We start from the raw sequence: 27,317 nt of genomic DNA on the forward strand, positions 1-27,317 counted from the left end.
CCACAGCTAAAAATACACAACTATGTACTGGGGGGCTTTGGGGAGAAAAGGAAAAAATTTTTTTTAAATCTTTAAAGAAAAAAAATATATAGTACAGCAAGAGGTGACGGCAGCTGCACATGCCCTGGCCGGCTGGAAGTCCAGGGCAGATATGATTGTTCATTGCCACTTGTGCTGGAAAGTTTAGAACAATCAGTCTGTGAAAAACATACAAACCCATCTAGAAAAATCAAGATGAAACCGAAGGGACCAAACCAGTGCCTAGCAAGTTAGTCTGGTTCTGTCTCTGTGAGTGTCGGCTGCTCCCTCCTGGATTCAACATCTTTTGGGATGTGTCTGATTAAGACTCTTCATTGGTCAGTGGTCAAGTTGAGGGTGGCGGCGGATGTCTGGGCTAAACTGGCCAGATGTCCTGCGCACAAGAGCCGAGAGAATTAGTGGTCCCTGTCTCCACTGTGACCTCCCAGGTCTAAGCGGTCCCCTTCCCTCTGCAGCCCTGCCATCCCCATGACCTGTCTCTGCAGTAATCACTTCCCCGTTTCCCAGTCTTCCCACGTCTCACTCACACCATTTCCCCAGACCTGCCCCTGGGGGGCTCCGCGATTTCTTCCTTAGACACTTTGCACCATCCTAAAACACCTCCCACCACCTGCTTTGTGGGCCATGCCAGGTCCGCCTCAGAAATTGTCACCTCTTGTTCATGAGCATCATCGTCAACATCCATAATCACCCAAACCCACCCAGCAAGCTTAGCGGTTGCAAAGGTGAGAGTCCCCCGCCCCCACCTTCTTTTTTGCTAATTGCAAATTCCAGTAGCCGGGTTGCCAGTGGGCAGGCACTGGAAGGAAAAAGGGGAGTGAGATGGGTTAATTATGTGGTTTGGTCTCTTACAGCCTCCTCACCGCTCCCTAACCTCATAATTAAACATTCTGGTTAAGCGGGGGTACTCTTTTGGGGAAAATGCCAAATTAGAGCCCAAACTGGCAGTGCGTGCTGCCCTGGGCACAGAGCTCCAGCTGTCCAGTTGTCTTTTTCAGCTTCTCCTTTAAAGTCCATCTTTTGGTGACACCTGCTGCCTGGCAGCGCAGGTCTGAACAGCGTGTTGATTCCACTGATGTTGCACGCGGGACACGAGTGAGGGGTTGTGGGCCTTGTGCAATCTTCCAGTCCTCCCGCTGCCAGACACCTGGCCACACTGCCCAGGGGTCAGTGAAAACGTAACCAGGTGCAATCCAGGGGCTGCGGTCCAGGGCAAGCACCACAGCCCGCAACTCTGCCCATTAAGCAGAGTTCTCTTTTCTGTGCACACTTGGCAGCAGCAGCGGCCCAGGCCACCAGCAGCCCTCCCATGTACCTTCGCTGCTCTTACCTGATCTTACCCGGCCCAGGCAACCCTTGATGCACGGAAGCCCCCAGGTGCCTGGCAGGCTGTCTCCCTGCGGCCACGAGGCCCAATGACACTTAATGAGAAACTTAGAGATTCCCAGAAGATTGTCGTCAAGGCTTTTGAAAACGAAGGTCAGTGCCTCAGGATGCAAATGCAAAGAAGTCTAGAGGCTATTTGCCAGCTACTATGAATATTAGTATAAGGACGCCAGCCACACAGAGTCCTGTTTGAGCAGTTCAGGTTATATGTCATCGAGAACTTGTCTTCACGTAACAGTTTCTGGCCAGTGTTGTTTGCTAAAGATGAGACTAGTCAAAGTCTTTGTGGTTTTGTCCCTTGGACTGTGTGACCCGTACCCTTAAGGTTCTTTATGTTTGTCACAGGAAACCTCATTGTCAGGATGTTTGTTATAGAAAATCGGGGCTGTTTGCTTGAAGGAATGTATATCTTTGTCCTGGAAAATCAGCTTAGCTCACTAACCTCACACTTCACAGGGTCCTCATAGCTAACCCTATCTGCTGGGTTAGGTTGTGGAAATTCTCTTGCTGGCCAGGAAAGCTATTTCTACACCAGCGATTCTCAACTCCAGCTAATGACATTGGAATCCCTGGGCGTGGGCCCCGGCACGGGGATGTTTAAAAAGCTCATAGCTGACTCCAGGATTGAGAATCACTATTTTACATTTTCTTCAAAAGCAAAAATAGAATGGTGTTTATAACAGATTGGTTTTTAAGATACATACAAATCTTGCTCTTCTCCCCAGGGCTCCCATTTCATTTTTTGCCTCTTCCCTCAGTGTTCAGCAGTGACACTTTTTTTTAATCCTTGTGACTATTTCATTGGTTCCAGCAATGTGAACTGAGCCCCTGCTATGTGTGGGCCACGGTACCAGGCAAAGATGACCTAACTCCGCCTTCAAGGAGCCCCCGAGAGAGACCAGCATGTACGTGGATCCATTACAACGCAGTGGGGAGGATGTGTACGGGGCATCATGGGAGCCCAGAGGTAGGCAGGGGAGGTCACGGAGGGCTGCCTGGAAGAGGTGACTCCCAAGGTGAATCTTAAAGTGTGACCGGGCACGGCAGCCCTCCACTTTTCAAATTTACTCTCTGCAGAGGGCTGTGGGTTGAGAACAACTCGAATAGAGAAGCTCACATGGTGGATGGTTGAATGAGAGGCGAGATCTATGGGAGGGACTGAGGATTCGGGGCATCAAGGCCGGGGCCTTGGGAAAGCTGTTTGGAGGGGTCTCGTTCAAGCTCTGGTCCAAGGACTACACTGCTGAGACCCACCTTGGCAGAAGGGCAGATTGCACTGATTCCCGCCCAAACTGTGATATTCCTGCTTCTTTCCTACGTTGCGCTTTTCTGGGCACTGAGGAGACTGGGCACTGACCTCTTTGATTCTCTGGCAACTCCGGGAGGAGGGGCTTAGACAAGGAAACCTGCCCAAGGCCGCCCAGCGAGCCAGGAGTTGAATCCCTTATGAATCTAATCTGAATTCTCGTTAAGGTCAAGGTCAGGGATGCAGGCACACATCCATGAGGTCAGAGGATGCTGCTGACCCCACACCAGCGATTCAGCCCTCTGGACGACTTCTGGGGAACTGAACCACATCCTATTTCTGCAAAGTGGTATTGCCAGGAATGCAAATGACAGGTAGAGATCTCTATCCATTGTCTGAGTCTGGCTTCGTCATTTATTCATCAACTATTTATGGAGCAGGTACCATCTCCGAGGCCCATTTCGAGGGGCAAGAAGCCCCTGCCGTGGAGACATTTATCAGTGCAGGAGGGAAGTCACACACAGGGGAAGAGAGCTTGAATCAGATAAGGCAGGAAAGAGTAAATGCCACGTGAGTGGGGCACAGCGAGTTTTGGACGTTCCTCAAGGACAAGCGGGGCAGGGCTGTTCCAGGGCCAACAGGGGCAGAAAGGTCACCCTAACTCTGCAAAGACACAGCGGTTCCAGGTGGAACAAGAATGAACAGAATTTAAGAGGCAGATCTGAGGATGGGAAAGCGGGAGTCCCTGGGCGTGGCTTCTCCTTTCTGTCCATTTGTAACGACAACGGGCTGCTGCTGGTTGGTTTCCTTCCTGCAGCCTTCACCCTGCTTTGTGGGCGGCTCTTGGTCGTGGGCTTGCACAGCCACCCCAGTCCTCAGCCGACCTCACCCCGGTCAGTGTCGGGAGAAATCCCTGGGACTGTCTGGGCCCCAGCTGAGGTGCTGCCACAAGCCCCAGGCTCTCGGCAGCTTAGATGGTTTCTTTAAGGGCAGAAGCCCCCAGCTGCTGAAGAGAAATATCTTCACTCTTCTGTTCTGCATCCTTCCTTGAAAGGCCTGCTTTGACTCTGTTGAAAGGAAAAGACAATTGGAAAAACGACATAGGAAGGGAGAAGGGAGGTGCTGAGGGGCAGGTGGCGTGTGCGCGGTGTTCAAGGGTGTTTGGGCCACAGGCAGTCTCCACTCTCCCAAAGCCCCCAGGGAAGGTGGAAGCCCCAGTGGCCCTTCCTCTAGTCCTTGTGGGACACTGAGCGGCGCCCTCCCGCTGTCCTGTCCGCTCCCTCCTTGCTCCATTCCTGAGGTCTCACAGCCGGCAGAGGCTGGCCTGGTTTAACAGTCAGACTTGGAAAACCTTCAGGGTCGAAGAGTTTTCCGATGTAACCCTGAGGCCAGACACGCACCCAAGGTCACCCAGTGGGGTCTGGCTTGCCTGTGGACCACGTGCACCAGCAGAGACCCTGGGGCCTGGACACTGTCAGTGTCCTTCCTGCCCCAGGTAGAGCCAGCCCCATGAGGCAGGGAGGGCGAGAGCGAAGGGAGTCACCTGGAACAGCCCCCAAACAGCCCGAAGGCTGCCCCTGGGCTCTCTGTCCTTTGACCAGATCCAATTCAGCCTTTTTCTGTTTTAACCCTCTAGTCTTTGAAATAACTCGTGTTCCGTCTCCTCTAGTTTATTTTATCCTGGCCTGCAGACTGATAAGTATTTGTTCTACCTAACAGTCTTGGTTTTTGTATCTCCCTGTTTTAATCATTTACACATCTTGCCAATTTCTCCTGTCTACTGGTTCCATTTTTAGAACTTTTTCGACGTTCAAAACATTTTTTTTTTAAGATTTTATTTTTCTTCCCAAAGCCCCCTGGTACATAGTTGTGTATTTTTAGTTGTGGGTCCTTCTAGTTGTGGCATGTGGGATGCCGCCTCAGCATGGCTTGATGAGCGGTGCCATGTCCGCGCCCAGGATTCAAACTGGTGAAACCCTGGGCCGCCTGCAGCGGAGCGTGCGAACTTAACCACTCGGCCACAGGGCCGGTGCCTCAAAATGTTTTGCCAGTGTTTTTAACCTTACCTTTTAACTTTTCTATTTCTAATCTTTTAGTTCAATGGTTTAAACCATTTTTGTGGGGGTGATTATTTCTTAACATAATCACAAAGAAACGTTTCTTTCTTCTTGCTCTGCTGTCCTCGTCTCTATTCTGCCCTTTAAGACTCCTGGTCTTTCCGACTCTGTCGCTTGGGTTTGTTCAGCTTCTTGGTTTTACGTGTCGTGTGTCTGTGGGTGGGGACCGACAGGCAGGGCTCTCCCTCGCTACCTGCTTGTCCTCAGTTCCGTTTAATAGATTCCCCACCCCTTTAAAGACGATTCCTAAAATTGCAGAGGCAGACATTCTCCAGATTCAACTCTGCACTGGTCAGGTTTGCTCAATGCTACTTTTAAACTCATCAAACGAGCAAAGATGACCAGAGCCAGCCCGTTGTGTGACGTGAAATCCATGATCTTCTTTTTTAATGACTGAAATAGAGTGAAATTAGCATTAAAATCATGCTTGGGTCAGCTGTGCAACTGGAGGTCACTGTGAATAGCGGGGTGGCAGGAGGTCCCCGCTCACCAAGGACCTGGGCTTTGGCCTCAGTGGACAGCCCGATCAACGAAGGGCTGAAAATCTACCCCCCTCCCCCTCACCTTTCCATGCCCCGCTTCCAGGGGGCGAGCTCCATGGAAAGTGACTGGTTGGAGCCTTGAACTTTCTCCAGGCCAGTTTGCCTCTCTTCTGGATCTTTCCACCATCTTGGCAGACTTTAGGGAGCATCTCCCCAGGTCCCTTCCCTGGTTTCTGGGCCTGAAGAGGGGCTGCCCTGTGTCTGGGAAGTGACCTAATTGAATTCGTGTAACTTTTTCACTGTATGCCTCTTCCTTCTGGTCATCAAAGGAAACCTGCTCAATATAGATAATTTGGAGATAATTTAAAAATTTTAAAGCAGTCAGGAAAAAAGAAAACGTCACCTATAACTTGAGGCGATGACTATCACCATTTTAGTATATTTCTTTCTCTCAACGTATTTCTTGAGATAATTAGGAAGATATCATAAGTAATTATAATATACTGCTTAACAGTATATTGTAAACATTCCTTATGCCATTAAACTCTCTTTATCAACCTAACTTTTAACTGTTGCATAATGTCAAAATTTATTTAAATTGTTGGATATTTGGAGCATTTACTTTTTTTTTAATGTACATTAAGCATGGTGATGAACATCCTTGTAAATAAACTTTGTCCACATTTCAGCTTGTTTTCTTGGGGCAGATTCCTGGAAATGCTGTTGCTGCTTGGAAGAATATGAAAATTGTTACAGTTCATGGTCAGTTATGCCAAAGAACCTTCCAGAAAGGCTTCAGGAGTTTCCTGCCCCCTACCCACACATCTCCTGCGTTGACTATTACTATATTTAAAAACCTTTCCCCTTTGGATGTTTAAAAATGACATCTCCCTGTTTGAATTACATTTCTTTGATCGTGACTGAGGTGAATACTTCTCTGTTTACTTCCTATTGGCGTTTCCTCCCTTGTGAATGCTCTATCCTGACATGAAAGGAAGTTTTGAACAGGTTTAGTCAACTGTTCCTTTGCTATGGTGCCCCAACAAACTGGGACATAAGCTCCACGAGTCACAGGGGCCGACCCCAGGACCACACGCATTCAGACCGTTTTGAAGAAACAGTATCTGGTCTCATGTTTAATGAAGAATCTGGCAATTTACACAGAAACAAATTATTTACAAATGGATTTTTGCCTGCCTACGAAATAAAGCTGGGGAAAGTCCACTTATGTCTTTACCTCAGGAACCGTGTCACAGGCGGCTTAGAGCTAATCCTTCTTGGCGTGCCGCCATCTTGGGGATGGGTCACTTGAACCTTAGAAAGGGGTCATTTTCTTCTCATCTTAATCCTTGACATCCCAGGCCTGTGACCGGCAGTCATAATTGTTTGATGAGATTAGAAATTGAGAAAAATGAGATAAGCTTCATTCTTATTGTCCAAGTATCTGAAATTCCATTTGACTGACTCAGGAGAGAGGCTCTGTGTTGCTTCCCCCGCCTGACATCACCACTTCCTACCAAACTGAAACAAGTTGAATGGTTTCTGTCTCAAGTTTGGTTGGACAACAGCTGTCGAAAAGAACCCCAGACAGGTTATTGAGGAAGCCCACGGAGCAGGACACTCGGGAATCATGCAGGGGCAGGCTAAATGTGTACCTGACTAACAGCTTCTCAATGGCTCTTGAAGTCTCAACTGCAACGAGTCCTTATGGCTATTGGAACACACAATTGTGGTTGTAGAGAATGCATGCTTCATGGAGGTGACATTGCTTCCAAGGGGGCAAAAACTAGTTCTTCAGGGGCAAAAACATCTGCCATACCACAGTGGTTTGTGGCCTTCCAAAGGGCCGCAATAGAAGAACGGATACACAGTATATCTGTGGTATTAAAATATTATTGGGGGCCGGCTCCGTGGCCGAGTGGTTAAGTTCGCGTGCTCCGCTGCGGTGGCCCAGGGTTTGGATCCTGGGCGCAGACGTGGCACCGCTCGTCAGGCCACGTTGAGGCGGCGTCCCACATTCCACAACTAGAAGGATCTGCAACTAAGATATACAACTATGTACAGGGGGGGTTTGGGGAGCTAAAGCAGAAAAAAAAAAAAGATTGGCAACAGTTGTTAGCCCAGGTGCCAATCTTTAAAAAAAAAAATAAATAAAATATTATTGGGAGGGTGAGAGTGTAATTAGGAAAAATATATATGTTAAAAGACTCCTTATTGGGGGCTGGGGAGTAGGTTATAATGTAAAAAGTTTGAGAAACTCTGTTCTAGAGAAACTGCCCGAAACACCTAGACCCCAGGTCACATTTTAGTCTGAGATTCAAGAACACCAGGGAGACAGAAAGATCTTTTAAAAATATAAATCAGGGGCCGGCCCCATGGCCGAGTGGTTAAGTTCATGGCGGCCCAGGGTTTTACCGGTTCCGATCCTGGGCGTGGACATGGCACCACTCATCAGGCCACACTGAGGCAGCGTCCCACATGCCACAACTAGAAGGACCCACAACTAAAATACACACAACTATGTACTAGGGAGATCTGGGGAGAAAAAAAGCAGAAAAAAAAAAGATTGGCAACAGTTGTTAGCTCAGGTGCTAATCTTTAAAAATACAAATCAGACCACATCAAATCCTTTTTTCGCAGTGGTTTCTCTGTTGGCTGAAAATAAAAGCCTAAATTCTCAGCCTGGTCTCTAGGGCTGCCCCGGGGCACCACTCCAGCCCCACCTGTCGGGTTCTCACCTGGCTCAGCAGCCCTCAGCTCTCTGGGACCTCAGGGGGCTTGCATGGGCTGTTCCCTCCTCCTGGGACACACTTGTCCCCTTCTCAGCCTGGCTAACTCCTCCTCCTCCTTTAAGTGTAGAGCCACCCCAACTTCCCAGTTGTTCTCTCTTAGTCACACCTTTATTTGCGCCTGGCACCTAGTAGGAAGTCAACGAATCGTAATTGAATACATGAATTAGATTTCAAAAAGCCTAAATTAAACACCAGGTAAAATCTTTGGCTTCCAGAACTCTGCAAACCTGCCAGACCAGCATTCACTAATCTCACCGGCTCACTCATGGCCCCGTTCCGTCTGGACGTGCTCCTGCTGGTGTCCACGCAAGAGCGGGCTTCGTTTCCCCAAGAAGTCAGCTCACTCTGCTTGCTAAATAAGCACCGTGTCCGTTTCCCCTTTAATAACCATAGGTCTAAACTTCTTGGGCAAAGTTTACATGAGATGCAAATAGGCTTTGGGAGTGGCTAGTCTATTTTTTGGCATTGTTAACGCTAGTTAGAATCCCAAGGGGAATTCTGGGAGGACAAGGGGAATCTGGAGGGGCGTGAGGTTAGAGGAGGTGGGGGTCGAGGGGATTGTCCTTTATCTGTTTATGAGAATGACAACCTGTGTCATCGAAAAGATATGAAAAGCTTTTCTTCCCTGCTCTGCCTGAATGACGCAATCCTAAAGCCGTTCCGTGGGGCAGAGCAAGGTGGGTGTCCCCGGTGGGGGGTGGCCTGGCGCGGGGTGACAGAGCGCAAGCGGGGTGCGGAGGGGGTCCATGCAGGGAGAGCCAGGTTACACGCAGGGGGACTGATCAAACAAGGAAATATGGTAAGGATGAAGGGAGGTACATTTCTCATTGTCAGAGAAGGGAGTTGAATATGAAAAGGGAGAAAACGGGGCTGAATCGGTGGCGTTGGATTGGAATTGGAGGGGTTGCTGTGAACTCACGGTTTTCAGTGTGATCTGTAGGTGGAGAAATAAAGATGTAAGGGTGTGTGTATGTATCTATATGTATATTCGTGTATTCCCCACCTCTCCACTGGGAGGGCTTGAGGGCAGTAACGACGAGCCCCTCACATCTAGATCCTGGCTTCCGAATACCATTCTCTGCTATAATGAACCAGGACACTCAGAGAAATGGCTGCTCCCAGGACTGCCACAGGGAAACGATGAGCCCAGAATGTCTGGTTGTGCCAGAAAGCAAGGATATGCTCAAAGAAGTTTAAAAGGACACAGAAGTCAAATGGTCCCCACTGGCCAAATCTAGGATAAATTGAGCATCAAAATAAACAGAGTATAATCCATTGAAAAAATGAGAAGCCATAAATCCATAATGATCCAAATAAATACATCATAAATTGAAAGTTTGATGAGGAAGGGAATATTTACATCGTTTCAAAGTACTTGCCCACAAAATACTGGTTAATTACAGAGGGGAAAAAAGAGTAACTTCACAGTGGGGAAGTCTGGCAGATACCACCTTAATTAAGGGATTGAGAGATATCACAGGACAAATGAAAATTGTGTGCTGCCTGATAGGGTGTAATCAGCAGGACACAGTATCGCTTCTGCGACAGCACTGCCAGAGACGCATAAGCTATAACCTGTAACATCAGAACAACCCATACCCAGGGAAAATCTACAAAATAACTAGTCTGTATCTTCAAAACAGTCAAGGTCCTTGTTAACTCACAGCTGATCTGTCTTGGCTCTGTGTTCATCTTCAAAGCTATCTGGAGTCAAGACACTGACCATTAATGAAAACGAGGATGAAATGTACTAGCCGGTAATTTACAAGGTGCAGTTAAAGTCTGAACGCCCCTGGGAGGCAGCCTCTGTCAACTTGTCTACACTGCTTATTGAAAATTGTAGATTCCCAAGGTCTGCAATTGGTTTACCGGGTTACAGCCCTGGTTTGGGATGTGACCAATGGGATATAAAAGACCCCTCAGCAAACTCGTGCCTTGGCTTCCCTGAGATGGAGGTAGCCCACATTCATCGAGATAGCTGGCGAGGCAGAGATGAAAGGCACGCTGGGGACTAAGAGAGGCCGTGGGGAGTGCACCTGGGTACCCTGAGCCTCCCCGATCTTTGCCTGTATTTCCTTCCTCCTAGTGTATGGCATCCTTTGCCTTATGAAAGCGTTATGTAAGTGTGCTTTGTGGAGTCTTTTTTGTCCTTCCAGTTATAAAACCTTGTGTCATTGTTGGAGTCACGAGAGTCAAGGGACACTTGAGGACCTAGTCTAGCCTGAAGGAGATGCGACAACTGAATGCCACCTGTGATTCTGAACCAGATCCTCTTGCTTTACAAGACATTGTTGGGGGGCAAAACTTGAATGAGGTCTGAGGATTAAATGGTAGTCATGTATCACCATTAATTTTCTGATTGCAGTGGCAATATGATGGTCATGTCGGAGAAGATCCTTGTTGGAGGACATACACGTTAAAGCATTTGGAAGAGATGTCAACAACTTTCTCTTATGTGGTTCAGAAAAAAAAGTCCTTTGTCTAGCATAGCACTTCTGTAAGTTTGAGATTGTTCCCGATGTCACGCACACACACAATTAAAAAAAATAAATGATAAAAGCAATACAAAATATGGGACTACTTTACAACATCTGTTAAGCTTTAGAGAGCTTCCCACACTGTGGACATTAATAAGTTTTTCAGCTGTGCACCTGGGCCTCGCCTCCTGGGAGGAACGGACTCCCGACAGGGCCAGCTAGATCAGACCCAACCGGAAATCGTTATGAGAAAGAATGGCTTGTTATCAACTACTATGAAGATTAAAATTATTTTTAGAAAATGGTCTCCATAATGTGATTAGTTCATATCCGCAACCACATACAGTAGTTTTGTTTTTTTTTTTGAGGAAGATTAGCCCTGAGCTAACTGCTGCCAATCCTTCTGTTTTTGCTGAGGAAGACTGGCCCTGAGCTAACATCCGTGCCCATCTTCCTCTACTTTATATGTGGGATGCCTACCACAGCACGGCGTGCCAAGCAGTGCCATGTTCGCACCCGGGATCCGAACCGGCAAACCCTGGGCCGCAGAGAAGCGGAATGTGTGAACTTGACCGCAGCGCCACCGCGTCGGCCCCAGTAGTTTTACAATAAATTGTTCCTGGCAAGGTCAAAGGATGCGATGCTACCTAAAACTAGAACTTCATTTGGTATTACTGGGATGTTTCTATAGTCAGGGTAGGCAAAATGTGATTTAAAAAATGTCCAAGCCAGATCATTACAGTGGTTCTGTCTGCAATATTAGGGGAGGGCACTTCTCCAACCATTTTTCACATACTTGGGCCCCTCAGGCAACATCTCAGAGCCTCTGCAAGTAAGCTCTGGATTGGGTTCTTGACAGGTATTTACCCAGCACCAGGATACCTGGACCTCCGTCTGTGGGGAGGGGGCGGGGCGGTGGAAGACAAGCAGGCAAAGGGCAAAGAAAGGAGCTCCAGACAGAGGGAACAGCCTTGGTGGTGGCCAGGCTGACCGTGGGGAGGTGAGCAGGTGCCAGGTCCGGGGCCTTGAAAGCTTTGAGATTTTATCCTCAGTGCAGAGGGGAGGCGGTGAAGGAGGGAGTGACGTGAATCTTTACACGATAAGCCTTTCCCACTAGCTGCTGTGTAGAGACTAAGAAGAGAGGGACCTGGGACGAGCAGAGTCTCTTGGAGTTGTCTCGACAAAAGATAATGGTGGCTAGGAGGACAGGGACGGCCATGGCGTGGAGAGAGATGGACAGATTCGAAACAAATTTTGGAGGCAGAATTGACAGGACTTGCCAAGGACGTATCTTTGATCTGCGTGAGTCCGGCGGCTCAGGTTAGACACGGGATGTTCATGGGGTGGGGGGTATTTTTAAGGGCACCCACAGAGCCTGCTGGGCAGAGATGGGTTCAGCTGTGGGATCAAGCTGGACTTTCAGAGAAAGCTACAGTTTTGGGGCCCTGTCACTTTCGCTGCCCCCACTCCCCAAAACTAAGGGTCTTCGCTGAGCCCACTGCTGCCGAAAAATGCTTCAAGGAGCCACACCAAGTCCCCTCTGGCACTCGTTAGGAACGTTGTCAAGGACATTGCTGTCATCTTACTCGGCGGCCTCTCTAAGGAGACCCACAAGAGAAATTTCTTCTACTGCTAATTGCTAAGAAAAGCTTCATGTTCCCCAAGGAACTGTATTCCTTTTCGTCTCTGACAGTAAGACAAAAGTCACTAATGGGGTCCCCCTTTCTGCTGCCAGGAAGCTCTGAGCCACATGCGAAGCCCTACGCGGCAGCCGCACGGCCCTGTCTTTGCGTCAAAGGCGGGCACCTCTCCTCTGCCAAACCAGCATCCCATCCTCTGCCAGCTTCGCTTCAACTCACGTTCTTATTCTTCCTGGTCCACAGTGTATTCTTGTTTCTATTTCCCCATTCGTTGCTGGCTCTGTTCTTTGGAAAGCTAAGCCTCCGCAGATGGAGGTGGTAGGCATCGCTGGTCTTTCCCCACGGCTCTCACTGGTCCAGCCAGGACGTTTTACCAGCTGAAGGATGCTTTTTGCCCCCAAGTGGTTTCAGTGGAACCTGCAGCCTGTTTGGCCGCCCCTACCCCGCTGTGCCCACAGGCCCCTCACCTCCTCTCCATCGCCTCAATGGTCTCCACCAGGGGCATGTTGCGCGTCTCAGCCAAGAAGCAGACAGCCAGCCCAGCCAGGATCGAGGTGGCTCCGAAACCCACGGGTGGCAGGACCGGGCCAAACTCCCCGAGCATGGTGACCAGGGGTGCCGCCAGGCCCCCGAGGCGGGCGTTGACCGAGGTGAAGCCCATCCCCATCTGCCTGTTCAAGGAGTGTGGACGGGTCAGTAGCCATGGCCTGGAGCCCCCAGAGAGCCGGGAGTGCCAGGGCCTGGGTGTCAGGGGGCAGAGCAGAAAGGAGAGAGGGGTCCCGCTTGGGAAACCCAGCAGGTGTCAGCCTGGAGCACCAGGGCCTCCCGGGCTGGGTCAGGCACTCCTCTGCCTCCCCCCATGCACCCACCTGATCTCCGTGGGGTACAGCTCTCCCGTGAACAGGTACACGCAGATGAAGGAGCTGGCCAGGCAGCCTTTGCCCAGCGCCGCCTGGGCTGTGCGCAGGGCCTGCATATCTGGGGATGGGGGAGGCAGAGCCGGTGGGGTGAGGAGCTCAGAGCCTCAAAGGGGAGCAGGGAGGCAAGGGGGGTAGTGGATGGGGGTGGGAGGGCCTCAGGAGGGGACAGGGGAGGGAGGCAGAGTCACGTGGCAGCGGGGGGGGGTGGGAATTGGGATTCTCACTACCTCACTGGTCCCACCTGGGACCCAGAAGTTCCCCACTGCCCTTCTCTGACCTCTACCTCCTTCCTCCCTTATTGCCATCTGTCACCAAGTCCTGGGGGAAGGCTGACAAGCTTTGGAGTTAGGCCTGGGTTCAAATCCCAGCTCTGACCCAGCTGAGTGACCTTGGTTACTGTTACTTAACCTCTCTGAGCCTCCTTGTCCTCATCTATAAAATGAGGAAAGTACCAGCGCCTGCTTCACAGGCTTGTCAGAAGGTTGACATGACGTCCTGGGTGCAAAGTGCTCAGTGCTCTTTAAACCTTAGCTGTTACCATCATTATGAATATGCTCGTCATGCTGTTGGTCATAAACAGCAAAACTCCAACGCACGTATCCAACATCGGGGCACAGGTCAAGGACACTATGGCCTGTCCTCTGGATCTGGTGGCAGCTCCGTGTGGCACACAGAATCAAGAGGGGAGATTTTATAAAACACCCACACCTGGGCCTTGCCCCGTCTCCACTGTGGCAAAGCCTCTTCGGGATGGGCTCATAGTTGGGGTATTGTTTTTTTTTTGAGGAAGATTAGCCCTGAGCTAACATCCACCGCCAATCCTCCTCTTTTTGCTGAGGAAGACTGGCCCTGAGCTAATATCTGTGCCCATCTTCCTCTATTTTATATGTGGGACGCCTACCACAGCATGGCTTTTGCCAAGCAGCGCCATGTCCGCACCCGGGATCCGAACCTGTGAACCCCGGCTGCTGAAGCAGAGTGTGTGAACTTAACTGTTATGCCTTGGGGCTGGTGCCAAGTTTGGGTATCTTTTACTTATTATTTTATTTTATTTTATTTTATTTTATTTTTTTTTAGGAAGATTAGCCCTGAGCTAACTGCTGCCAATCTTCCTCTTTTTGCTGAGGAAGATTGGCCCTGAGCTAACATCCGTGCCCATCTTCCTCTACTTTATATGTGGGACACCTGCCACAGCATGTCTTTTGCCAAGCTGTGCCATGTCTGCACCCGGGATCCGAACCAGTGAACCCCGGGCCGCTGAGAAGCGGTATGTGCGAACTTCACCGCTGCGCCACTGGGCCGGCCCCTTGGGTACTTTTTAAAAGGTCCCCAGGAGAGTCCAATGTGTAGCCAGAGTTGGAAAACACCAATCAAGATGAAGTATCATAAAATAATAAAAAATTAGGGTCAAGAAACATTTGTACTAACATAGAAAAGAATGTTTATGTTACAACATATAATGAAAAAGGATACATTTTATAATATATACATGCGTATACATATATAATCCTATTTATAGTAGTGCATATACACACATAATATTATCTTAATTATGTCAAATGCAAAATCTATAAATAGGAAAAAGCATCAGAAGAAAATATATCAAAATACCACTAGTACTAATCTATCAGCTCTACAAGGGAGGAAGTGAAGCACAGAGAAATGAGTCCGCGTGCCCCAGGCCATGTTGGCAGAGCTGGGACACACGCTCCAGGATCTGATCCTCAGCCCCGGCTTCCTGCTGGAATCGCTGCACAGTTTTTTAAATACTGAGGGTTGCGTCCCAGTCCTTGAGACTAATGGCATTGGCCTGGAACCCCTGGGCACTGGGGGTTTGCAAAGGTCTCCGGGTGGTGACAATTCCAGCCCGGTTTGCAAACCACTGCTCCAGGGCCAGCCTGCTGAGGTTCAACCCTGACTTCTCAACCCTCATGATGCTGCCTGCAGGCTCCAGGTGGACACACCAGCCGGCCCTCTGGCTCTCCAGCTGTTTTTATGCATCAATCTAATAATCTCTCTGGCAGGACAGTAAAGGCTTTGAAGGCAAAGACTCGTGTCCTTTGTAGATCCTCCACCATGTCGCAGATACTGGCACTAAGTGTTTAACAAGAACTCTACTATCTGGTGGCCACTTTATTTCCAGATCCAAAAGACTGTCTCAGCCTGTTCCCTTGTTGTACGTGTTGCCCACCAGCCCCCAGCCCCCTGGGGCTCCCAGGCCGTAACGGCAGAAGCGGATGGCTCACCTTCCGGCACGAACATGTTCGCGATCACCATGAGCCCAGCCACGAGGAGGAAGGAGGCCACGGTGGCCCGGCGGCCCACGTAGATCATGGTGGTGGTGGCCACCAGCATGGCCGGGATGTCTATGACCCCGAACAGGACCTGCACCAGGTAGACTCTGAGCCCAAACTTCTGCAGGTCCATGGCCAGGCCGTAGTAAGCCATGGAGTTGGAGAACCTGGGAGAGGGGGCAGAATGGTCCTGTTTCACCCCAGGGTCCACTGTCCTGGACCCAGGGGATGGGGGACACACAAGGATAAATGACACAAAGCTCCTCTCCTCAGGATGTTAAAATCCCCTGACTTGGCACAACCCCCCCCTCCCGGTCCCCTAAGTCTCTGACTTTGGCCTTGGAGCCCAGCCCCTCCCTCCGCGTCCCTCTCCCTGAATCCAGTTGGTGGGACCTGGAGTGTGAGTGCTTTCCCCTGTCAGCACCTCCCCAGCCCCTCCACCTCCAGTAGCTGGTCTGAGCATCACATCTAAGAGTTAGGGGGAGAAAACAGGAGGCTTCCAATGAGGCCAAGGCTCCACCGGCCCCTCACAGCGCCTCCCACTGTCCACTGGGAACTCGGCAGCTGCTTCTGCTGAGAGGGTCTACAGTCCAACTGACCACAAAAACCTGGGGTCCACACACTTGGGCTCTCCACAGAAATTTCAGAGGCCCCCGAGGCAGTGTCTCAAAGAGATGTGTACACTCATGTTCATAGCAGCCTTGTTCACAAAAGCCAAAAGGCGGAAGCAACCCAAGCGTCCACCAACGGATGAATGATGAACAACACGTGGTCTATCCATACAATGGAATATTACTCAGCCTTCAAAAGGAAGAAATTCTGACCATGCCACAACATGGGTGAACCCTGAGGACGTTATGCTAAGTGAAATAAGCCATTCATAAAAAGATACATGCTGCATGATTCCGCTTATAGAAGGTCCCTAGAGGAGTCAAATTCAAATGGTGGTTGTCAGGGCCTGGGGAGAGCGAATGGGGAATTGCTGCTTAATGGGGACGGAGTTTCAGTTTGACAAGAGGGAAAGAGCTCTGGTGATCGGTTGCCCAACAGCGTGAATGTACTTAACACTGCGGTACTGACCTGCACAGTTACAAACGGTTAAGATGGCAAATTTTATGTTACATGTATTTTACCACAACTAAGAATAACAAAAACAGGACAAAACCAGGCGTTGTTTCTCCGCAGGCCACATGCCGGCACAGGCCCAGGAGCGTATGGGGAGGGGAGGTGGAAAAACAGAATTTGGCAGCGGGCTCTCTCCATCAGGGCCCAGCAGCTGCCTCCAAATTACTTCCCGAGAAACTCCTTCCACCCCTCCCAGCTATCCCTGGCTATGTGAGTCACTGGAGATGGAAAAAAAGAGAAGAAACTTCTGGAAAAGCTGACAGTGATTCTTGTTGGCCCTAGTCAGGCCTGAGGGAGTCAAGGGAGAATCCGGGTCCGATTTCACCACTTCTCCTCCCAGATGGAGATCAGAGACGAGGCCCCCAACATATTGCTTTGAGCACTCTGGAAAACAGACAAACCCGGGTGAAATATCTCGTGGCCCTTAATGCCGCAGGGAAGGCCGCATGAGGTGGGCTTCGTCTGGTCTGGGGTTGTTGTGCTGGAGAGCAGACAATCTGACCTTGGAAAGACCAGTTTTGCTTCATTAGTCCCCTCACCCCGCCTCAACAGGATGGGCGTTGCGCGGACCGCCCCTCGGCGTCCTTCTCTCCCCACCCTCGCTCTCCACCGGCTGCTCCCTTCTTGGCAGTTCCTCTTGTCCCTTAGTGTCCTCTCTGTCCCGTATTTTTCTGTCTTCTTCCCCTTCCTTCTTCTCTCAGTTGTAGATGTTCCTGCCTTTCTTTCCTTCCCGCGTCCATCTGTTGTGTGATTTGTTCCCCACACCATGTAAATGTTCTCCCATGCCGCTGCACACGGTCGTGAACGAAATGGACAAGATGCCTGCCCTCTCGGGGCTTCAGCTCTGGTGTGGAGACAGGCATTCAGGGAAGGAAACCCATGTTCCTCTCCCCACCATTGAAAAAACTTTGTCACATCATTAAACACGCAACAAGAGTACCCTTCACGTTTCCCTGCCTTGACATCTCCTGAAGGATCACAGGGACACCCTTCCTTTTAAAAACCCTCCTGAGGGGCTGGCTCCGTGGCCAAGTGGTTAAGTTCACACGCTCCACTGCAGGCGGCCCAGTGTTTCGTTGGTTCGAATCCTGGGCGCGGACATGGTGCTGTTCATCAAACCACGCTGAGGCAGCGTCCCACATGCCACAACTAGAAGGACCCACAACGAAGAATATACAACTATGTACCGGGGGGCTTTGGGGAGAAAAAGGAAAAAATAAAATCTTTAAAAACCCTCCCGAGCCTCTGGTCTTCTTTCCCAACACTTTGGCTTAGTTTTGGCAGGATGTGGAGTGACCCAGACCCCGAGGGCAGCAGAGAGGGGATGACAAAGATGGAGAACTTACAAGGAAAAGCTGGGGACTCTCATTGCCCATCCTCCTCCTCATCTCCCCTCCTCTGCCAGGGAGCCCAGAGCAAAGCCACGCCCCCACCTCTAGGCCTTTTAGAAAAGCTTCTGTTATTTCCAGCAGAAATCTCGGACTGGGCCTGTCTGATTAGCAGCGGATCCCCTCTCTCCACCGCAATCCAGAACAGTTGCCTTCTTACTTTGTGCCCTACTTTCGTCTCTCGGGAAGAACGACTTTCCAAGGGTCAGCAAGAGAAAGGCCCAATCCCGACTCAGTTATGTTAAACCAGCAGAGTCCCCGATAATCCAAAATGATATTTTCCTCCTTGTGGCTCCTGGGACCCCCATGCCCTGCCTCATCAAAGATGAAACCTAGAAAAGTCCTGTCCTGGTCACAAGGAGCTGTGACATCAGCAGGCAGATGAGGCTCCCCAAACAAAGACAAAATTCGTCCTTGCCTTCTCGTGCTCTCATCACTTAGAAATCACAAGAGTTGTAGGAGCTCTGTGCCAGGAGCTGGGGCAGAAACCAGTATCGATACTTTCTATGATCTCGCAGCAGATAAGATGACGTATTCACAGATGCCCGGGGTTACAACAGGGATCAATACTACTCATTGATTGAATATATACGTATATATATTCTGGGTACAATTTTTTGTTGGATGTTGGTTATTTTATTTTGGAATAAATTTATATTCACAGAAAAGTTGCAAAGTTACATCAGGACGTCTTTGGGGGACGCTTATTCTGCACCACAAGTAGCATATTCATACAGCGGAATGCAATTCAACAAGAATAAGCTGTGTACTACAACACGGATGCATCGCACAAACATAATACTGAACAAGAGACACTGGTTAAAGAAGAGTACACACCGTGTGATTAAATTTATGTGACGTTCAAAAATAAGCTAAAGTAATCTAGGGCATTAGAATAAGGATAGTGATTACCTTGGGGGAGGGCAGTGACTCCAAGGGGACACCAGAGGCTTCTGAGGGGGCTCTCCAGTTGCCCAAGCCAGAACTGCCTGGCAGGCAACACTGTTGGAGCAGAAGCCCTCTGAAGGCCAGAGTGGGGGATAATCGCACATTTCCAGCGCACGTGGGACACAGCGTCAAATTCACATCAGAGAATAGACTCTTTCCCAAAGCGCTTTCCTGGGAAGGTGCAGGGGGACATGTCACCTTTTAGTCCTCATAAGGACCTTAGGGGCAGGTGCATAAGTAGGAGACTGAGGCAGGGGGGCTGGCTGACTTGCTCCAGGTCACCCGGCTAGTCTTGTCTACAAGAGCCACTTGGTTACCACTGAAGAGCGTGCAGGGTCTGCTCCAGAGAGCGGATCATTCAGAGTCTACACCTCTGCTTCATAAATGTCAACCCCTGTTCTCTAAATGTCCAGGACATCCTGTCAAGTGAAATTAAAGTGGTCTTTTTTTTTTTCCGTCAGCCCCTTCCCTTAGGATTTGCCAGCTTCAAGTCTGTGCTGACGGGTAGAGGTTGCCTTTGTATTTTTTCCTCCCCAAAGCCCCAGCACGTAGCTGTATATCCTGGTTGTGAGTCCTTCTAGTTCTTCTGTGTGGGATGCCGCCACAGCACGGCTGGATGAGAGGTGCGTAGGTCTGTGCCCAGGATCCAAACCGGTGAACCCCGGGCAGCCAAAGCAGAGTGCGTGAACTTAACCACTACGCCACCAGGCCGGCCCCTGCCTTTGTATTTGCATCCATTTCACATTTTCATGCCTGTCTATGTCCCTGTTAGGAATTCCTGCCCGCTCACCTGGCAAACTCTATTAACCATCTTTTAAAACCCACCTAAGGTATGCTGACAGATAAAAACTAGACTATTGGGGGTGAGAAGGTGCAGTCTATTCAGAAACAGCTATACAAAAATGTACACCTGAAATTACACAATGTTCTAAACCAATAGGACCTCAATAAAACCATTTTTAAAAAAAACCGCTTAAATTCCGTCTCCTGTGTGACCCTCAGCAGCCCCAACCAGGAGAAAGTCTATTAGGGCATTTGTCATACCTCATGGAAATTACTGTTTCCCTGTCTGTCCCCTTCTGGACCCACAAGTGTTCTTCCAGAATGGGACACTTCCAAGAACCCCCTGGAAAGCCCCAAGGGCCTATCAGGACGGGACAAGGTATGCTTTGAAAAAGCTACCTGGGTGCTTCCAATAGGTGCCCCCACCCAGGTGAGACCACAGCCCAGATGTGGGGTCCCTAGATCAGAGTGGATGTCTCACCCATGGCCACCTCTTGGCATCCAGCAGAAGGCCAGAGGGCCCGGGACTCTCAGAGGACACTGGGAAAGAGTATGGGGCGGGATTGACTTCACAAGACTCACCTGCTCATTGCATTAAGCACATTTAAGAGTTTGTCAGTGGAGACAAAAGGCGTGTCCCTGCCTGGGGTCAAAGACTTGGGCATAAGCTGATCACCTACCAGACCACCATGAGACAGCAAGTGACCTTGCGGATGGCCGGGGTTCGGAAGAGGTCCAAGACCGAGGTGGAGGTGCGGATGCTTGTAAACTCACTCTGGATGTAGGAGCTCACCACCTGGGCAAGGAAAGCTTGTCAGGGGAAGAGAGGGACCTGGGCCCCATTTCCCTGCTGGGTATCCCTTTATCCGTGGAGAGGAGCGCCACGGTCGACGTCCCCTGCAAGATGGTTGGCCCTGGGCTCTTCCCCATCCTGGGACTGAAGGCCCTCCACGGGCTGTCTCCAGGGCCCCTGGGCTGCCTGCTGATTAGGCTGAATAGCCACTTGTGGTTCCAGCAGGACCCTCACACCCCCCCTCCTGGTATAGACTGAGATAATCTCTGCCGATGATCACCGGCAGGGGTTCCGAGGGCTTCTGCCACTTGCCACCGTATGTTCTTTGGCAAATTACCTAAGTTATTGTTTCCCTGTCTGTCCCCTTCTGGACCCACAAGTGTTAGGTAACTTGGTAATGCAAACTTCAGTTTCCTCATTGGCAAAAGAGAGGCATTAAATGAGATTGTGTATAGAGCCCTTAGCACAGTGCCTGGCGTGGGGCTCGATAAATGGTCCTTATTTATAACAAGTGGTAAGTATCTTATCATAAACGGTATTTATAATAAATGGTACTTTTATTATGGATTCTTTGATAATTTCATTTTATGATTTCTATTTTAATATTTTTATTTTACTTTAGCATTTTATTTAAATTTTGGGGGGATGTCAATGGGAGTGGGTTATTTCCCCATTGCACAGATGGGTAAACTGATGAACAAAGCAGGTAAATTATTTATCCCGGATCGAGCAGTCATTCAATGGTTAAACATGGTTGCCACACAGCAACTCTTCCTTCTCTGTTTATTCCCAGCCCCTTCACCCGGATGGTGGCTGAGTCCTGGGCAGCTGCTGAGTCCCAGCACATCTGGAGGCCACCAGCGAGACTGAAAACTGTTCCTCCCTTCCTCCACCCATCCCACCTACCTCCTTGGTCAGCCTTTCGCCTTCCTCCTTCCTCCCGTTCATGGCAGCCACCTTGCGCAGGTTCTGCATAGCGAGCTGGGACTTGCCGTGAAGGAGGAGCCAGCGCAATGACTCTGGCAGCCACCTGGGACCAAGAGAAGCATTAAGGATGACCCAGAGCTGATGGGAGCTCAGTCCATCCCCAAACCCAGGTACGCCTTCGTTTACCCTCCTTCAGACCCTAAAAACGGGAAAATGTCCTGCTGATGCAGAACCAGGAAGACTGGGGGACGCGCCAGCTTCCTTTTTTGCAGGATGTGGTACAGGGACTTGCTAGGGTACTCAGAGGCTACGTGGGACTTGGGACTTCCACAGATCTGATTTTGAGTCTGGTTCTGACCCCAGTGGGTTGCTTTGAATAAGTCATGGACCCTCCCTGGGCTGTGCCTCAGTTCCCCTCCTATAAAATACCGTGAGTTTGTCCCAAAGGCAAAGCACTCGCCATGTTCTGGAGCCTCACACTAATGGAAGGGGTTTTACCAGAGCTTTGCGACAGCCATGAACAGGGCTCTTGAGCCTGCGGCCCCCTGAACACCTGCCTGCCTTCGTGTGCCCCCCACGTCCAGCAGGTCCCAGCCACGGCACACCCCAAGCCTCTCACAGGAACAGGTGAGGCTCAGCCACACAGGTTCACCCTCCCCCACCCACTCTGCTCAGGACATACCAAGAGTAGAGGAAAAAGACTAGGAAAGGAACAGAGACGGCAAATTGCAGCCACCGCCAGGGGCGGATCAGGTACGCCACTCCGGCCAGGATGAGCTGACCCAGGGTGAAGGAGTACCCCAGCAAGACCCCTGCCACGGTCCGGCCCCGGGTGGGCATCCACTCCACAACTGCAGAGAAAACCAGAACAGGTGCCGTTGGACTCAGCGCCCACGTGGTTGTTAATTCCTCCACCCCTTTTTGTTTGTTTTAAAGATTTTAATTTTTCCTTTTTCTCCCCAAACCCCCTAGACGCCACCTCAGCGTGGTTTGATGAGCAGTGCCATGTCCGCGCCCAGGAGTCAAACCAACGAAACCCTGGGCTGCCTGCAGTGGAGCGCGTGAACTTAACCACTCTGCCACAGGGCCAGCCCCCCTCCACCCCTTTTATGGTGACTCTGTGGCCCCTTGAAATCATGCCAGAGATGCACTAGACATGGGCAAAGGTGTGCCGGCCTCACTCCTTAAATTCCAGGTGGACCAAAGGACCAAATGTAACCAATAAAACCAAAAAAATATTAGAAGAAATCGTGGTGGACTTTTTTTTTCAATCTTAGAATCCAAAAGCGTTTTCCAAGAATGTCACAAAACCCAGAAGAATGAAAGGAAAGATCAACAAACTTGACTTCATAAAAATAAGAAGTGTCTGCACTCAAAAAAACAAAACAAAACAGCATTAAGCAAAGTCATAATGTCAGCAAAAAAAAAAAAAAGCAACTCAACAGATAAAGGGTGAATTTCGGTAATACTGGAAGAGTTCTTACAGATCAATAGGAAAACAGCCAATGAGCCAAAAGAAAAACAGGCAAAGGATGTGAACCGTTGGTAGAAAAGGAAATATAATGACTCAATTTCATGATTTTTTTGTAAATGGCAAAACTTGGAAACAACGTAACTGTCCCTCCACGGGGCACGGGTTAAATAAATCATGCACACTCTAATGAGGGAACCACAATAAATGGCTGAGGACGCTGCTGTCCAATGAGCAGCCAGCTCGTGTGTCCAGTCCATAAGCAAATCCTGCGGCTTCCACCTGCAGAATCCAGCAGAGCCCTTCCTGCCTCCTCTCCTGCTACAACCGGCCCAAGCCAGCCTCGCCTCTGGCCGAGTGAACGCAGGAGGCCCGGAACTGGCCTCTAGAGGGATCCTGGCAAATGCTGAGTCAGATCACGTCAGACCTCTCCTCAGCCCAGGACCCTCCAGAGCTCCCGTCTCACGCAATCGCTACCCAAGTCCCTAAATGGGCACAGTGCCTGAGGATCTGCCCCTCCCTCCCTGACCTCATCTGTCCCCAGCCCCCAGCTCTGCTCCAGCCACAAGGATCCCCTCCTCTTGAGCGCAATAGGCAGACTCCCCACTCAGGGCTTTTGCTGGAATGTTCTTCCCTAGAGAGCCAGGGTGCAGTGCCTCGTCTCCTCCGAGCTTTGCCAGGGTGACCCCTCTCAGTGAGGCCTTCCCTGACCATGCCAGGGAAACCTGCAGCCTCTCCCCTACCCCACCATTCTTGTTCCCTTTCTGGGGTTTAGTTTTCCTCTGTAGCCCCTATCAAATTTTAAAATACTATATAATTCGCTTATTTGTGTTGTTTATTGTCTGTCTTCCCGCACAACAACACGGACTCCACAGGAGCAGGGATCCGCTCCTTCATTGCTGCGTCTCTAGTGCTTAGAACCTCGGCTGGCACACAGTAGTAGTAGGGGTGTGTGTGTGTGTGTGTGTGTCTGCATAGGGGTCTGTGTGGTATGGGTGTGCGTATATAGGGTGAATGTGTGTGCAGGGGTGTGGGCGTGTCGAGGTAAGTGTGTGTGTACATGGGGTGTGTGTGTTATGGAGGCAATTCTAGCATGAGCTGGACCTTGGACGTCCGTTCCTGCCTTCAGATTCCACGAGCCGTGGCTGGACGCCCTCCCCGAAGAGTGGGGGTGGGGTGGGGTGGGATTACTGAGATCCCACCATGAGCTCAGCGCCCTTCCATGCCCTGACATGGGGAAGGCGGGTGTCAGGTGCCACTGGCCTGGTGCATCCTGGTTCTCCAGCCCCAATATCCACCCCCCCCACCCACCCCCCTGAGATGTAGGATCCTCCCTGAGGCATGGCAGTGTCCCCAGAGCAGACTGAGTAATTAGAAGGAAGTGCAGGCAGGCCTGTCTCCAGGTGGGCTTCTTGCTGACCCACAGTGCTCTCTGCCAGAGCCACCCGGGGGCTGCTTGGTACCAGCCTGGAGTGAGTACTGACCCGGTCACTTTGGGGTGGGGACATTCCCACCTGGCATCCAGGAAGGTAGGTCTCCACCGTGGTGCTAAGGAGTTGCCGCCTTTGCCGGCGGGGTCAGCCTCGCCCTTTTTGGAGGCGCTTCATCTCTGGGCTTCCTGCAGCTCTGGGGACCATTGAGTCTCACCTCATTTCTGTGTCCCCACACCAAGCCCCCCACTGAGCCTGGGACACAGTTGGTGCCTAGTAAGTGGTTACTGATGACTAACTCAGGCAGGAAATAAACCCAACCCTCTCCGCTCACAGACAGGTGAATGGCAGCCCAGGGTCCACAGCTCGCTGCCGGCGGGGCCGCTGCTGAGAGCCCAGGTCTCCCCAGAACCCCCGGGAGGCTCTGAGTCCAGGTCACTGGATGAGAATCCCAACACGACGAAACAGGAAAGACGCCCAGTGAGGGGGCCACCTCCCCCTGTTCCGTGAGCACCCCTCCCCTCCAGGCCCCTCCTTGGCTGGACTCACCCAGAGAGAGGGAGTTGAGGATGATGCCGGAGAAGGTCATGCCCATCAGGAACCGGAAGACACAGTAGGCACTGAAGGAGCTGACGTACGCCGTGGCGGCCCCCGAAACTGCCAGCTGCAGGTACGACCAGACCAGGGGGCCCTTGCGACCCAGCCTGAGCCGGGCCATGGGCACAGGGTTAGGTTTCCAGAGGCGCCAGCAGCATCTCCCGTGGGAGATGTCGAGGGAGGGTGAGAAGAAGCTGCTCCCCACCCACGCCTATCCCTGCCCACCACCCCAAAGCCACCCCTCCATAACAGAACATCCGCTGGGAGCAGGCACTGGCAGCGGAGGTTGGTCATGGGGGGAGAAGTGTGTTGGGGAAGAAAACTGGAGATGAAGAGATGTATTCCCTCCTTCCTTCCTTCACTCAAGGAGTATTTCTGGCCCCCTACCAAGCCCCCAATCTTCCAGGGTCTGGGAAAGGCAGAGATGCTGCAAAGGCCCCGAGGCAGGTGCGGTAGGTGGTGGGAGGGTCCCCTGAGTGCCTTTGTGGTTGGAGGGAGGCCTCAGACCAGAACTCCCAGGGGTGGGCCCTTGGCAGGGGCCCAGGCTGGTAAGAGCAGGACCCCGGGGCCAAGTCTTCATTGAACTGGTTGTGTTCGGGAGGTCAGCGGGGGTGCGAGGGCTTGTCAAACCTCAGAGGAGTCCCAGGCCGGGGTGGCAGGGTTATTCCACTCCAGCCTTGGCACTGCCCCATTTGTAAGTGAGGGTCCAGGGTTGGAGCCCCAGCTTGGCCAGGAGGATGGCATTTCTTCTCCATCGCCCATGACACACTCATTCATTCATTCACTCATTCATTTTGTTACACAAATGTTCATTGATCACCTCTAAGTGGCAGGCCTGAGCTGGGGGCTGGTGACACAGAAGACACTATGGATAAGAAAGAAGCTCAAACGAAGAAGAACCAGGATGTGTTGTGACACGGTGCAATGAGGGCTGTGACAGAGTCAGCCACGAGGGGCCTGAGGCATGTAGCCCAGGGGGCAGTCTACACTCCAGGGTGTGTGGTCTGGAGTCCGGAAGGATCCCCCAGAACCTGAACTGGCAAGAGCAAGAGGAGGGACAGCAGGGAGGGGAGAGGAGAGGGGGAGAGAAGGGGAGGAAGAGCCGGAAAGGAAAGAGAAAGAGGGCAGAGCAGGCGTGGCTGGCGACTCCGCAGAGCCATGCAGCACGTTGGGCTTCCCGGGCGTCTCTCCAGAGGTGCCCGGTCCATCGGTAGGGGCGGTCACCATTAGTTCTGGCTCATTCGTACAGGATAGAAGGGAGGACAGGAAGGCTCCTTCTAAAGGAACATGCAGAGGCCTTAAAGTGAAGAAAAAGTCAGACACAGAAGCACGTGTGGGGTGTGCCAGCCTTTGTACAAAAATGGACGGACGGAGCATATGCACGCCTCTGCTTGGATTGCATCAGACGTAAAACATCTCTGGGGAGATATAGAGAGACCAGGCTGCCCTCCAGCAGTTTCCGCAGGGCAGGAGTCGGAGTGGGAAAGGGACGCCTCCTGCATGCTCTCTTGTACCTTCTGGAATTTTGAACCATGTGAATGTATTATGGGCATTATCAATTCGAAAATACATGAATAAAATTTAATAAAGAAAAATTAATGAAGACCCTCGTCCCCAAAGGCTCACCTGTCTGCAAGGGTGCCAAACACGGCGGCGCCCACCAGCACCCCGGCCATGTAGATGGACTGAGCCAGGTCGCGGAGGGCACGGGCCTCGCACACCAGGTCCCACTGTGAGGGAGAGAGGGATGCTCCAGCCTCGGCTTCAGGCAGTGCCCCCCGCCTCCTGGCCCCCTCTGACCTCCATCACGATGGTGGACGGGAAGACGCTGCGGTCGTAGACCCAGCCGTCCCTGCAGCCCTCCGTGGCCGCCCCCTGGACGGAGGTGTTGGGGCTCAGGAGGGCCCACTGAGGCTCTGTGAAGCGCCGGCACGGCTCGGGGTCCCCCAGCTGGTCCAGGGGCACGGTGGCCCTCAGCCAGGCTCCTGAGTTGTCAGTGACAGCCACAGTGTGGTTGGCAGGGCCCTGGCAGTGGTGGCGGGGCACGGCGGCCGTGAAGTTCTGCAGGAAGTTGTGGCAGGCCAGCAGGCTGCAGGGCAGCAGCAGCAGGGCCGTGTAGATGAGCTGGAAGCGACCCACGCCACCCAGGGCATCCAGCAGGTCTGTGAAGGCCATGGCCACGGCTGAGGCCCAGCCCGCCGGGCCTTATGTAAGGGGCCAGGATGGGGCCTCCAGAGGTGGAGGAACAGGCCAGGGGTTAGGACCACAGATGCCCTGTGTCCGGCGGCTCAGAGGAGTTTGGTTACACCTCACAGGAGGCCTCGGGTGTCCCCGTGTCTAGAGGCTTCCCCTCCCTCCGGGCCCTTTCTCCTCATTTCTTTCAATCTCTCAGATCCTGAGTTGGAAAAGCAAGGGGTCCCAGAGGGCCCACCACCCGGCCCGCTGCCCTCGTCGGGAGGACC

At 51.5% G+C, this 27,317-nt stretch overlaps 1 protein-coding gene across 1 annotated transcript; it reads right to left on the reverse strand.

Moving 5' to 3' along the window:
* Window positions 1–3,641: 3,641 nt before the first annotated feature.
* LOC124228655 (solute carrier family 22 member 20) lies at window positions 3,642–27,030 on the reverse strand. Its single transcript, XM_046643240.1, has 10 exons — window positions 26,656–27,030; window positions 26,482–26,585; window positions 24,808–24,962; window positions 22,040–22,208; window positions 21,337–21,460; window positions 20,318–20,433; window positions 15,346–15,560; window positions 13,049–13,157; window positions 12,647–12,850; window positions 3,642–3,738 (listed from the first exon to the last, which is right to left on the reverse strand). The coding sequence occupies exons 1-10, from the start codon at window positions 27,028–27,030 to the stop codon at window positions 3,642–3,644; spliced, it is 1,668 nt and encodes a 555-aa protein (XP_046499196.1).
* Between the last annotated feature and the right edge of the window lie 287 nt (window positions 27,031–27,317).

The sequence above is a fragment of the Equus quagga genome, chromosome 17, assembly GCF_021613505.1.
Source record: "Equus quagga isolate Etosha38 chromosome 17, UCLA_HA_Equagga_1.0, whole genome shotgun sequence".
NCBI classification, from domain to species: Eukaryota; Metazoa; Chordata; class Mammalia; order Perissodactyla; family Equidae; genus Equus; species Equus quagga.